At 39.2% G+C, this 13,943-nt stretch overlaps 1 protein-coding gene across 1 annotated transcript in view; it reads left to right on the top strand.

Moving 5' to 3' along the window:
• Tbc1d32 (TBC1 domain family, member 32) overlaps positions 1-13,943 on the top strand; it is a 227,906-nt gene that overhangs the window by 91,051 nt on the left and 122,912 nt on the right. Inside the window, exon 21 of the mRNA XM_087598465.1 lies at positions 12,775-12,891. Coding sequence (XP_087454591.1) covers positions 12,775-12,891 — 117 coding nt within the window. The remainder of the gene's footprint in view (positions 1-12,774; positions 12,892-13,943) is intronic.

Genomic DNA, 13,943 nt, shown 5'->3' with positions numbered 1-13,943 from the left:
GTTTTGATTTGTATTTCCCTGATTACTAAGGATGTTGAACATTTCTTTAGGTTCTTCTTGGACATTCAGTATTCCTCAGTTGAGAATCCTTTGTTTAGCTCTGTATCCCATTTTTTAATAAGGTGATTTGATTTTCTGGAATCTAACTTCTTGAGTTCTTTTTATATATTGGATATTAGCCCTCTATCAGTTGTAGGATTGGTGAAGATCTTTTCCCCAATCTGTTGGTTGCCATTTTGTCCTAACAACAGTGTCCTTTGCCTTACAGAAGCTTTGCAGAGGTCCCATTTGTTGAGTCTTGATCTTAGAGCATAAGCCATTCCTGTTCTGCTCAGCAAATTTTCTCCAGTGCCTATGTGTTTGAGGCTCTTCCCCAATTTTTCTTCTATTAGTTTGAGTGTATCTGATTTTATGTGGAGGTCCTTGATCCACTTGGACTTGAGCTTTGTATATAGTGATAAGAATGGATTGATTTGCATTCTTCTACATACTGACCTCCAGTTGAACCAGCACCATTTGTTGAAAATGCTATCTTTTTTCCACAGAATGGTTTTAGCTCTTTGTTGAATATCAAGTGACCATAGGTGTGTGGGTTCATTTCTGGGTCTTCAATTCTATTCTATTGGTCTACCTGCTTGTCCCTGTACCAAACCCTAATCTTAAGTGAACCCTTTCCCATACATAAAGATATTTTTCATTAAAAAGTAGAGTTAGTGAACTGTGAAATACCAAAGTTCTTTGTAAAAATATATTAGAAGGATATTTTCCTTTTATGTTATTTGTATTTTATTTTTTTCTTTCTTAATAAAAGGTAATAACATGCCAGGTATGTTATAAAAAACAATTTGTCTGTAAAGCAAACACAAACCAGCGTTACAGATGTGCAGGAAGCCTTTTGCCCCTTGGTTTGAATTTGATGAAGTTGTGGGGATGGAGAGAAGGTCAACAGCAGAGGGAAGATGCTGTTGGCGAGGGTGCGGCAGCAGTGTTCTAAATGCCACATGTGTTCTAAATGTACCGCAATGTGCTGTTAAAATTCAATGGCTTTTCCTGCATGTAACACCTAGTTTCTTTTGGTTAAAGTAATGATTCCCTGTAGTGGAAGCCAGAATAATTTTTGGTAGAAAGATCCCATAAAATTATTTAAAATACTCCGCATTATTTCAGAAGTTCCTCTTTTTTTATTTCTTAGATGCTAGTGTAGTTCACTCTTGTACAATACATGAACATTAGAAAATAATTGAAAATGTAAGTGTTTAAAAATGTTTGAGGGACCAAAAGCAGGTAGTAAATGCAGGATCGCGCCTGGCCGGATGCTCCTGTTCGCAGTCTCTTTAACAGGCAGTGTTTGCTTGTTTGCTTGTTTGCTTGTTTGCTTGTTTGCTTGTTTGCTTGTTTGAGATAGTCACTTTTTGTAACCCTGGCTGGCCTTGAGTTCTCTATGTAGACCATGCTAGCCTTGAACTCTCTTAAGTCCCCCTGCCTCTGCCAAGTGTTTCTGCCACGAAGCCTGTCTACAGAGTTTAACTTCAGAAAAAGTACACATTGATCTTCTAAGGATGCCTACCTCACAGTCTAGAAAGCTAGGAGAACAGAATTCCAAGTGTAGGGTTACTTGGCAGTTGAAAATGAACTGGGAGCCTGGTGTGGATAAAACCACCAAGTAGGTTTTACAAAGAGATGTGGTAGCTCCCAAGCTGTCGTCTATACCTGCAAATCTAGTAATCTTGCTGCTCACCACCCGCTAATGTAGCTGTCCCTAAAATTCATCTTCTATCTACAGAGAATGTAACTTCTGAGGCTGGGGAGAAATGTCAGTTGATAAAGCACTTGCCCTGTAAGCACAGGGACCTGAGTTTGGTCCCCAGAATCTACATTAGAAACAACAGTGAACAGCATTAGTGGGATGTCTCTGTGGGTTAACGTAAGCGTTGCTAAGCTTGACCGTCTGAGTTGACCCCCAGGACCCACATGGTAATGGAGAGAACTGATTCTTGCAAATTGTTCTCTGACCTTACACACTTGCATGCTTTGGCATTTCCTCCTCCCAACTCCAAATACATACATATATACATACATACATACATACATACATACATACATACATACATACAAACAAACAAACAATTTGGAAAAATTAACTCCCCCCCCAAAAAAACCCCAAATACAAACAAACAGAAACCTCCGAGAAACACAAATCCAATTCTCCAAACCAGGCACAGTGGCTCAGGATTATAATTCCAGCATTGGGGAGGTGGAAACACACCTGTCATCTTGGAGAGGCAGCCACGCTGACATATAGAGTCACATGAAGTTTAGAAGCTCAACAGTAAAGGAGACAAGCAAAGAGAAAGCCTACAGACTGGGAGAAAATCTGCCAGCCTGTGTCTAACAGAGTTTAATGTTTACGGTGTATGAAAACTTCTAGAACTTAAAACCCCCAACGCCTCATCATGCAGTGAGAAACAGGCCAATGAACCTAACAGATAGTTGCTAAAAGAGACAAAAATATGCTGACAAATATATGAAAACATATTCAACTGTCTTGAATCATCTGGAAAATAGAAACCAAACCACACGGAGAATCCATCTGACCTCTGTCCTAATGAGGACAAATGACCCAAACAAGCATTGTCCAGGATACATGTACGAGGAAGCTCCGTGCATTTTGCATGGCGTAAATGACAGTTGATATTATGTATGTCAGCTACTATGGAAGTTTCTAAGGAAACTAAAACAGAGCTATGATAGAGTTATTGTGTGCTGCTGCCTGCACATCCATGTTTATCGTGACGATATTCACAGTAGCCAAGTTAGACATCAGCATAAGAGTCTATCAGTCAAGGAATACAACAGATGTCTGTGTGACAATGGAGTCCCATCCCTCCATAAAGAAAAAGGAAATTAGTTACCTGCAGGGAAATGGATGGAATCAGAGATCAACGTGTTAACCAAATCAGCTAAGTTCAGAACAAATGCCACATTCTCGAACATTCAGAACCTAGATTGTCCAATGGCAGAGAAAACTCCTGCCAGCATTCTTGTAGGGTTGGTGGGTCCTGTGGCACCACTGGACACAGCTGCTGCTGGCACGCCATGGGAGTTGACAGAGCTTACCTCATGTTATTCTGGGCTGGCAGCTGTAGGTCCACCCTGGGACACCACTCCAGGGGTGGGGAAGCACAGTCTGAGGCATGGGACAGCTGGAGCTGGTTCTGGGGTCCCTGGGCCTGCAAGGAGGTTGGGTTCTCAGGCTCTTGGACAGCCAGGCGCCTCTGGGAGCTGTGGAAGAGTTGAGAATGTAGTGAGGATCTGGATCTAGCCTGGGGCTGAGGGTGGAAATTGGAAGCTGTGGCTGATCCCAGGGATGAGTCCTTGGCTTGTAGGTGATTGGCCTGAGCTTGGCAGCAGCCTTGCCTGGGAGTGCAGAGAGGCCTCCTATAGGAGATTAGAAGGTGGTGGGAGATGATACCTCTGTAGATGAAGGCCTTCTCCACGGCTCCCCACAAAAGACCCCAGTGAAAGGAGGCAGTCCATGGTTTTAAGGCATTTATTATTATGGTGGAAAGTGGATGAATAGAACCATATCCCAGTTTTCAGGGTGGGCCTGAGGTTAAATACCTTTTGCAGGGAGGAGTGTCTGAGAAGGAAATCTTATTGGCTAAGCCTCCAGGCCTTTAGATACCTCATTAAAATGGAGCCACAGGTCTTGTCCTCTACCTGTGGAGGGGTTTAGGGTGTTGGCCTTGCATGTCTGATAGCCACAAATCTATGGAGGTCAGTGCCTAGTGACAGGGGCCTGCTGCCCTAGAACCGGGCAAGGCACCTACCATCTTTTGGGGTCACTGGGGTTTCTAGCCTTAGCTCAACCAGGAACCAGCATGCCTTTCCTGGTCCCACACATACTTGTCCTTCACATATGGCCAAGGACAGTCTCCAGGTAGAAGTTTAGATTTTCCAGAAAGGAAGAGGGGATTGCAGATAGCTAAGACTATAGAGGTAGAGTATGTGGCCATATCAACATGAAAGAGGGGCACATCATTATATGACTTCACATAGCTACATAGTCCTTCATGTATGGCATAAATCAGCACAATGGTGTAAGTTGTAGATCTGTATGAAATGCTTTTCATGCAAATTTAAGGATATTAAAATTTTATTCAAGTTATTTGACTTTGCATTGGGAATATTGGTATAAACAAAGTTAATTTTTCTCATGAAAAATGATATATTTTCTTAGCTTACATATTAAAATGTGCAATAAATGACAATTTATAGTATTAAACAGATCTAGCACCCACCTTGAGATCTCAGTTATTCCACAGGTTCTTCTCACTTTTGGTTCTATTTTTTTCTATTTTAAATTTTAGTCAGTATATAATATAATTACAGCCTCAACATATAAAGAAGTACATTAAGACATACATTTGATTTCCAGGCCATTTCTTATATCTCCCAGGTCTCTCTTCAGCTGCATCATTAAATATGATAGGCAATGGTCCTGATGCTGCAATTTAAATATACAGAAAATAATAAAATAAAATAAAATAAAATAAAATAAAATAAACTGTATTCCTCCCCAGGCTCAATGAATATTTCAGAAGAGAGGACAAAAAGATCCAAAGAACCCCAGAGGTCAAGTAGGTCCTGAGAGAGAGCATCTTGTAGGTGTGACAGTACAAATGCATCATGAACTTGCAGTAGCTGTGCACAGTATTAAGCCAGTGAACATTCAAGCATGGAGGAGGGAGGGGCTCATAACCCCCACCCTGTGTATAGCTTCTGACAACTGATGGCTTTTGTGAAAGGAGTGTCAGTTTTCTTAAGTGTGGCCTCTGTTCCTGTGGATGGTGCCACACCCTCGAATATTATGGACAGCATAGAATGGACTCAGTAAATTGAAAAAAACAACATGAATATGGGAGGAGGCGGGGAAGTTCAGGGGGTGTGTGAGCCTGCAGGGAGTTACGGAGAGGACTGGGTTATGAGTATGATTAAAATACATTATATGATGTATAAAGTCTTAAAGAACTAAATGCTGATAATAATCTTAACTATGTAGTTGTAGTAATCATGTCTTCAACATTCAGAACAATAGGTGGTTAATGGTGGTCTACAATATTGAGCAACTCCCTTCTATGACATTTCCAGAAGTCCTATTGACTGATATTTCCTGAGGAAGCCACTGAAAAGCAGTACAGAGAAGTCTAGCATGTAATGTTAAAAATTCTAAAACTGGAGCAAAACAAAAAAACCCAGAAGAAGTTGGGAGGTAAGAACCAAAGGAGGTACAAGAAAGCAGATAGCAGAAGAGTAGCCTGAAGTGCTCACAGTGCTACAACTGTGCTACACTTAAAAGGACTAGATGTTTTAACTAAAGATCTTCAAAGCACACAAAAAATGATGATCTGGGTCCAGGGAGATGTCCCAACAGTCTTAATAAGTGAAGATGCTGGTCACCAAGGCTGACAACATGAGTTCAGTCCTCTGACCTTCACACATGCTACATCACACACATTTGTGTGCTCTACACACACACACACACACACACACACACACACACACACACACACACACACACACTCACACACACACACAGACTGAGCAAATAAGTTAACAAATCAATAAGCAATTGCAAAAATAGTAAGACAAAGAAGTTGCAAGGATATGCTGTATTTGTGAAATTCACTTTTAGTAAAGTTGTAGATAGATTTCATGGAAAAAAGTGGAAAAGGACCCATGGGAACACCATAGGGATCAGAAAACTGGTGTGGCCATAGGTGGTGTATTAGTGAGCTTCCCATGCCTTGATAAACACCATGGCCAACAGCAGTTCAGGGAGGGAAGGGTTTATTTGACTCATGTGTAGTCATCACACAGTCCATTGTTGAGAGAAGTTCAGCCGGTACTAAACCAGAGACCTTAAAAGAAGCACCTTATTGGCTTATTGCCCATGGCTAATCTGGCTGGCTGGCTTATGAAGCCCAGGACCTCCTGTCCATAATGGGCTAGGCCCTCCCATATCTGTCATAATTTAAAAAGCATGCACTGTAGACTTGTGTACAGCCTGGCTTGATGAATGCATTTTCTCAGGGTTGTCTTTCTAGATGACCCAAGCTTGTGTCAAGTTGACAAAACACAATGGACAATAAAAATTTCTCAAACTGGGTGAAAATGAAAATATAATATATAAATATCCATGCATTTTTATCAAGTAGTGGTAAGAGGGATCTTTTTAGTATTAAAATATAAAAAATACACTATAATGATTAAATTTTCTACACACTGGCTACAACAGAAGGTCATACCACACTTAAAGCAAAGCAGATGCAAAAAGGAAATAAAAAAAATTCAAGCAGAAGCTAATGAAGCAGAACACAGATATAGTAGAGAAGTGTAATAGAGGGAAAAGATCTTTAAAATGATTAAAAATTGATACACTACTTATTAGATTGATGAAGAAAATCCTTAGGGTTACTAATATAGTAACTAATCCTGAATATTATAAGAGTGTGACCAATGATAGCATGAGTATTAAAAGATAACATTAATGTTCCAATCTACTTCGTGATATTTATTAAAATAAAATTAGCACTTAAAATGTGCTTAACCAAATTGGCCCAAAGAATCAAGTTAAAGTGGTGGGACCTTGGAGAATGGAGCTGATCCGTGAGGCTGACTGAAATCGGAGGCACTAGCCAACATTAATCAGAGCATCGGACAGTTTATACTGAGAGTTAAGACAGGTCTTAAATGAAGCTTCATGAGTCTAAGCTGTGTACAGTCACAAGGGCAAGCAGCACGTGGCAAAAAAGAGGTTTTCCATGGAGTCAATATGAAGGGTAGTGTAATAACTTAAGTAATATCAGCAAGCAACAGTGAGTAATTTGAGGTAAACTCATGCCTACCCACAGCATCTGGGAGAAGCACGAAAACACATTCCAAAAACAATTCCACATTTTGAAGAGACAGAGGCTCAAAACTCTGCCTTGTTTTCTTGGAGTGTTTTTGCAAGCACTCTGAATTCTCCTCACAGGACTCCATTCCTGGAACATGTTCTGACAGTTAGGGAAATGGAATTTGTTAAGAACTTCCTCATAGACAAAACGAGATGTCGCTACCTGTGGATTTTAAAATATCTGTAGGAAATATTTGCAGGTAAATTCTTTCAGAAAACAAAAATTGAGGGAACACTGATATGAAAACAAAAGCCTCTTACCCAAAGAGAAGAAAGGGAGACTAAGACCCATGTAAATATAGATTAGAAAATGCAATAATGTTATAGAATGGATGTCTCCACTACCACTAAGAAGACAGTCAAATAAGGTGAGAGTGCACCGAGAATGTTTAGTAGAGTTTTTAAATGGTATTAGAAATACATTCATTCATATATAAAATTCAAAAAATACATAAAAGTCATTCATTATAGTCATTCAAGATTTACCATAGAAATGCATGTTTATTTAATATTTTCAAAATTGTGATTAAACATATTGACAGAATAATAGAAAATCCCTAATTTTAGTAGACATGAATGACCACAATTTACAGAATTCTGTAATTATTTGTGGTTTAAAAACAAAAACAAAAAGGCCCTAGCTGGGTGCCACATGCCTTTGGTCCCAGCACTCAGAGGCTGAGGTGGGCGAATCTCTGAGTTCAAGACCAGTCTGGTCTACAGAGTAAGCTCTAGGACAGGCAGGGATACACAGAGAGAATCTGTCTGGAAAACAAAGCAAAACAAAGCAACAGTAACAAAAACCCCCATGGCAGAGTAGTTCTCCATGTGTATTTTCAAATTGACTTTGAAAAAATGTAGATCGTATTATATATCTTAAAATATGTATAATACATCAGATATTATAATAATCATTTTTATATATAATATATAATAAAATATGTAATTTATAATCAAGGAATTTTATATACATTTACATATTTATATGTGTATTATACATCTATGTATATAAATTTATATATGTAAAATATACAATATATAATTGCTTAATATATTGTATGTCATATTTGTTATATTGAAGCTAAAATTGGTTCTCTCTTTGTTTATTCAGCAGTTTATTAGGTCTTATGTAATAGACCAAGAATAAAATTCAAGTCAGAAAGCAGCAGAGGAAGGTACCCAAGCCAGTACCTTCTCCTATCTGCGTATAGTCCTCTCCCCAAATGATTGCTTCTTAAACTTTCTCTTATCGGTCAGCATAGCATACTCTTTAAAGTCCGTTGGACTTGTCCTTGGATGGCATCTGTCCTCCGAATGGTGTCCACCATTCAGTCACACTGACAGTTGGAATAGGTAACATGCACAGAGGTGGGAGGAGACTGCCTGGTGGAAAGGAAGTGTTCCCATGCTGATAGCTGTCAAATCCTTAGCAGTCTTCTTCACTCCTTGCTTCCCAAACTCTACATGTCATCTTGACTGACCTTTCCCTTCCATAGATGTGCATTTTCTCGAAGTTACCTTTTTAAAAATACAATTTTATTAATCGGTTCAGAATTTCATAAATGTGCACAGTGTGTTTTGATCACACCCACATCTTCTCTTCCCCCTGGCTGTCTCTCACCCCATCCTTCCCAAACTTCATGTTGTCCTTTTCTTTTTTTCTGTAACCCTTTGAGTCCGGTTCATGCTGCCCCTGTGTACAGGGGTGTGGGTGCATGACTGGAGAACTGGTTACCTACCAGGTACCACACCCTGAAGAAAACCTGGTTCTGCCCTCAACAGCCTCTGCAGTCCATGTTGGACTGTTGACTGGCTTGATGTTGTACAGGTCTCATGGAGGCCACCATGAGCAGGTACGTGCATGCATGTACCAGTCCTGTCATGTCCATAAGCTACTTGTTTGCAAGCAGTCCTCTGGAACTTTCAAGTTTCCTGTCCCTCTTCTACATTGTTCCCTGTCTCCAGGGAGAGGGTGGAGTGTTGATCTCTAATGTGTGGTTAAACACTGCATACAATTTTATTCTCGGTACACTGACCTATTCTGAGTGTCTGTATTAACCACTGGAATATGTTATTCACTGGAAGCAGAAGCTTTTCCGATGCGGGTGGAGCCCTCCACACGACTCTACGGGCATTGAGATGAGTATTGGAAGGGGATGCAGAGATGGTTGAGAGCACCTCCTGCTCTTCCAGAGGACCTGCATTCGGTCCTAGCACCTACACTGGTGGCTCAATACTATCTGTCACTCCCTCTTCCAAGTAATCTGATGCCTTCTCTGACCTCATAGCACACGAGGCACATATATGCATATAAGCAGTCAAATAAATAAAATAAATGAGTCTTAAAGAGATATTAAAATATTGAGAAAGAAAACGCCTGGCTCTTTTAGGGCACTGAGATTTGATTCCTAGCAACTGTGTCTGGTAGCTTACAACTACTTTTAACCCCAGCTTCAGGGCATCGAGTACCCTCTTCTCCCTTTTGTGGGCACCTGAGCATACATTGCATGCATTGACACAGACACAGTCACATCTGGATAAACTTTAAAAATATCCTAAAAGGGAGAGAAAAAAAATCCAAGAGTAAATATTTCAAAGGCAGTTTGATAGTATGTCCACTTAGCAAAATAGTAGTGGTAGGTTCTCCTTTAAGATCTGTGATTTCTCAGCCACAGATTTTTGGCCAGGTTTAAAATATCAGTATGGAGTAGATCTTAAATCCATGAAGACGACAAGTGATAGCTCAATGTTTTTCTTGTTCCTGGGGTGTGACCCAGGATACTGTGCACACTAAGTGTGTTCTCTGCCGTGGATCAGCATTGCCCATACTTCATATCCCCTCCTTGGGTCACTTGCTGATTTGCTCCTTAGAGACCTGCTATATTATGACTATCTCTGTCTTTCTTGAAACTTTGAAATCAAAATTAGTTTCATACCCCCTAATATTCTTGACTACGCACCCAAATTATTTTGTGTAGCAAATTCTTTCTGTAGTACAGGATAATTTGTACTTCTTTCCTGAAAATACTGCTCCCTTTTCCCCAGAGGGTGGATCATACGAATAGAGCATTTCTACATGTTCCAGGCCTGTACTCTGTAAACCACACCCCCTGCATCCTCTTACAGTGTAATCCTCCTCATCCCCTCTGAGCTCTCTGCAGAGCACAGTACCCACCAGGCCATTTATGGTCCTCATGCAGTGACCTCACAGTGTGCTTGCCTGGCCTCAGGGACTATTTCTTCATTTATGTTTTTTTTTTCTTTTTTTCGGAGCTGGGGACCGAACCCAGGGCCTTGCGCTTGCTAGGCAACCGCTCTACCACTGAGCTAAATCCCCAACCCCCTTCATTTATGTTTTAATTGACATCTGGCACAACTAGGATGGGCAGTAGGCACTGAAATATTTAGTTCATAAGAAGTTTGTTAAAGTAATTTTAAGCTTTAAATGCCAATATTAAAAATATTAATCATGAGCCTTCAGCTAGTTTAATTAGCATTATTACATAAAACCTTGTTATTCCCAAATACAGGATGAGTACATAGATGTTTGGTGCTCTTTCGATTTTAGGATTATATCTGATACCAGAAACACATTTAATATACTTTTGTGGCAACTGATAACAGCATTGAAAATATTTTCATCCCTATGAGTGCTTAGCACATTACAGTTTATAATATGTTAAGTGCCTTTAAAATTGTCTAGTGAGTGAGAAATGGATTTATTTGTTCTTGCAGTAATCTACTGGAATCTGCTCAAGTCTCTTTAACATTATCTGCAGGTTATTTGATTTCAAATACAGTAATTTGATGTTTTCCTTTGAAGCCCTACTTAATTTGCTTCGAGTAGTTTATCAGAAATGACTACGATTATATGCCGAGAAAATTACTTTATCTCTTTGAAATGAGACTCCAGAAGCATCAGTAGAGCTGTCTATGAAAATAATAAGAAACCCTCAGTGTGTCACTATACAACTGGTAAAGAAATGGTCTTCCCCGTCAAACCGGATGTTTATCCCTTTGGTGAATCGTATTTGTGATCCATTACTGTAGAGAGGAAGAGATTTACTTATTATCTGTAAACAGTGCTGGATTAGCATCACGAGATGTTTAAAGCATTGTTTACTTTTCATGATTTACCCTTGATATATTCTCTGGACATTAAAATAAATTTTTCAAAGTTATATTGGAAGCTGAACAATTCTATTAACATCTGCCTGGTGAATTTGTTCGTACAATTGTTTCATTGGTGGCCATGAACCCGTGAGTTCCCTTGTAGGTTCTTTAATAGTAGTTTAGAGAGACAATTTCTCTACCTTGCTTTTCCCTCTCCTCACTATGTTCATCTAGAGCTAAACTTTCTCTGTATAGTCCAGTATTCCCTTAACTAAGCAAGCTCTGAAAAGTTTAGCTAAACCAATACACTGATTCTTTGGTAATTTTACTGTTATGCTAATATATATTAGGTTTAAATCCTTGCTTGTTATCGTTGGTAAGAAACTTGATCTTTGTTTTAAGAGGTTGTATCTGAGGGGGGAAATGTACTTAAACTTAAAGAACATTCATTCTTTATCCAGAGATAGTTTGCTACACATTACCATATGCTGTATATATTCACTATATGACCACTGTAACATGATAAAAGATAACTCTACTATGTATAAGGAAGGAAAAGGAAGTGGACTCTACTTTTCCTAATTACAAGCAGGTGGCTAACCCTGTTAAATGGTATCTGATGGTTATGCTTTCATTTGCAGAGAGACCTTATACAGAAAAAGTAAAAAAAAAAAATCTGTATTAGTTCTTATATGAATGTGTTATTAGCCAAGCCCTTTATTACAAGTTCAAATCAAATAGTTTTTGTATTTCCCTCATATTTAGATTTTTCTTACAGTGAATAATCTGATTCAAAAATTTTCAGTCTACTGTAGTTTTAAAATCTCTAACTTTTAAGCACAACACAATACTTACTAATAACTGTGTCAAACTTTGGCAAAAAAAGATGGAGTCGAGTAGAAAGAAAGTGAAACTTTTGAAGTAAGTGCAGATGAGGGAAGGTTGAGCAGGTTAGCAGGGGAGAGAAGTTCATGTAGCTGGCAGTTAGTTGAAGGAGATTATATAACTTTATATTGGGGAATGATGAGAATGAGGCTTTTGAGACGGAGGAGAAGAAGGCCAAGTGCCCTGAGAGTCATCTGGATACCCATGGAATGCCTTTAAGCTAGGAGCTGGGAATGAATGTGTGAGAGAGAAATATATCCAGCTGCTGTTGAGTACATGAACAGAAGTGTCATAGGGAGATACACTTGGCTTACAAATGCCATGGGGAACCTGGTCTCATTAGACCAGAACAAAGGAGCTGTTTTTATAGGAAGGCCATGGTTTTGGAAAATTAACTATGCTATCTAGGTTATGTTGATTTTCACTGAATCTAGTAGCAGATAATTTTATAACCCGAGCCTGAGAATATATAGACTTTATTATTTTGCCTTAGAGCATTGCTCTTTTTGTAATTCCTTAGTTATAAAACAAGAAGGGAACATTTTGCTTTCATCAAAATCTAACTTGAGGAGTCACAGAGCATTCTGCAATGTTTTCTAAGTCTCATATGTGTTTCTTGTATGTGCTTTAGAAGCTCTTAGACTATTGCTATTTTTGTTATTTTTTTAACGTATTATAAATAGATATCTCACACTGACAGTAGATTTATTGAAAAAGCCAGCCCTCATAGACATTCAGCTATAACATCTACACAAATGACTCTTTCTGTGCAATATTGAAAATAACGAGCTATTTCAATGTTTCTTCCCTTTCTCCAGTCCTTCCTCGCGCTGGTGAACCTGTTGTCCTTCCCTGCAGTATATGAACTAACAGCCAATCAGGAGCTTCCTAATAAGGCAGAGTATTCTCTTCGTGAAGTTCCAACATGTATCATTGTAAGTCACTTTCTTTCAACTGGTCTGTTTTCTAATGACTGCTGTTTGAGATTTATAGCAAAAATTGTTAATTTTACAAATACACAGGACACTCCATGCTTACTAATGTGTAAATCAATTATGCATTGCTACAGTATCAACTTTCGAGTTATCTACCAGTGGAAACTTTGGTCCAAGCCACAGAGCTGTTCCTTTACCTATCAGAATGCAAAGTTAACCATCTACAACCAGGAAAGCATCTTACCATATGTACAAGCCTCTTATAAATGAGTCTAAGATGGTTGATTATCTTATATGGGTAATACAAAGCCATTCTTACTCCCTGACTAGGATAATTGGGAATAAATTATATCCAAAAAGTCCAATATATTTTCACCCTACCCATACAGAATTCCTCTTTGTTAATCGAACCCTGGATCATGGTCTGACTGGTAGCTTTCTGAACTTATTCTCAACAAGGACAGTGGTATCCTTTGAAGCAGGCTATCTGTAGATTGTTTACCTCTTCTGGGCCTTAAACTGGCTTGCTGCTGGATCAGTTTGATTTAAGAAGCTGATTCCTTTCCTGACATGCTGTGGTGCTTAAAAACCAAATCTCTCCATAAGGCAGGCTTCCCGAGAGCTCCACTTTCTTCCCTTGGTGGTGATACATCAATGTAATCCGCTTTGACGAAGAACTTACTTACTATATCATTTGTCTGAAGGACATTATCACTGATAGATGGTTTCTCCCTTTCCCACAGCTCACTGTGGGTAATCCCATCCCTTCTGATCATTTTAGTCATCCCAGTCTACTGCTTCCATTCAGAACCAGAGCCTCAGGTCTCTCAGGTGTCACCAGCTGTCGGGGTGCTTAGCTTTGTATTTCAAAGCTGTGCTGCTGTGTTTTAACTGCTGAAGACAGAGGTGGGCAGCTGTGGAGAGGATGACCTTGCAGCTGGTGATATGATTGTGAGTTGTGTAGTTCAGTTCATCACATGATGATGGAAACAAAGTGTGCCCAGCTAGGAAAAAGACTCCTAAAGATTAAAAAAGGAGTCTTTTTATTTTCT

The sequence above is a fragment of the Rattus norvegicus genome, chromosome 20 (genome assembly GCF_021556685.1).
Source record: "Rattus norvegicus strain SHRSP/BbbUtx chromosome 20, alternate assembly SHRSP_T2T, whole genome shotgun sequence".
NCBI classification, from domain to species: domain Eukaryota; kingdom Metazoa; phylum Chordata; class Mammalia; order Rodentia; family Muridae; genus Rattus; species Rattus norvegicus.
Note: the sequence above shows the minus strand (reverse complement) of the source record. Positions and strands in the feature narration are given on the sequence as shown.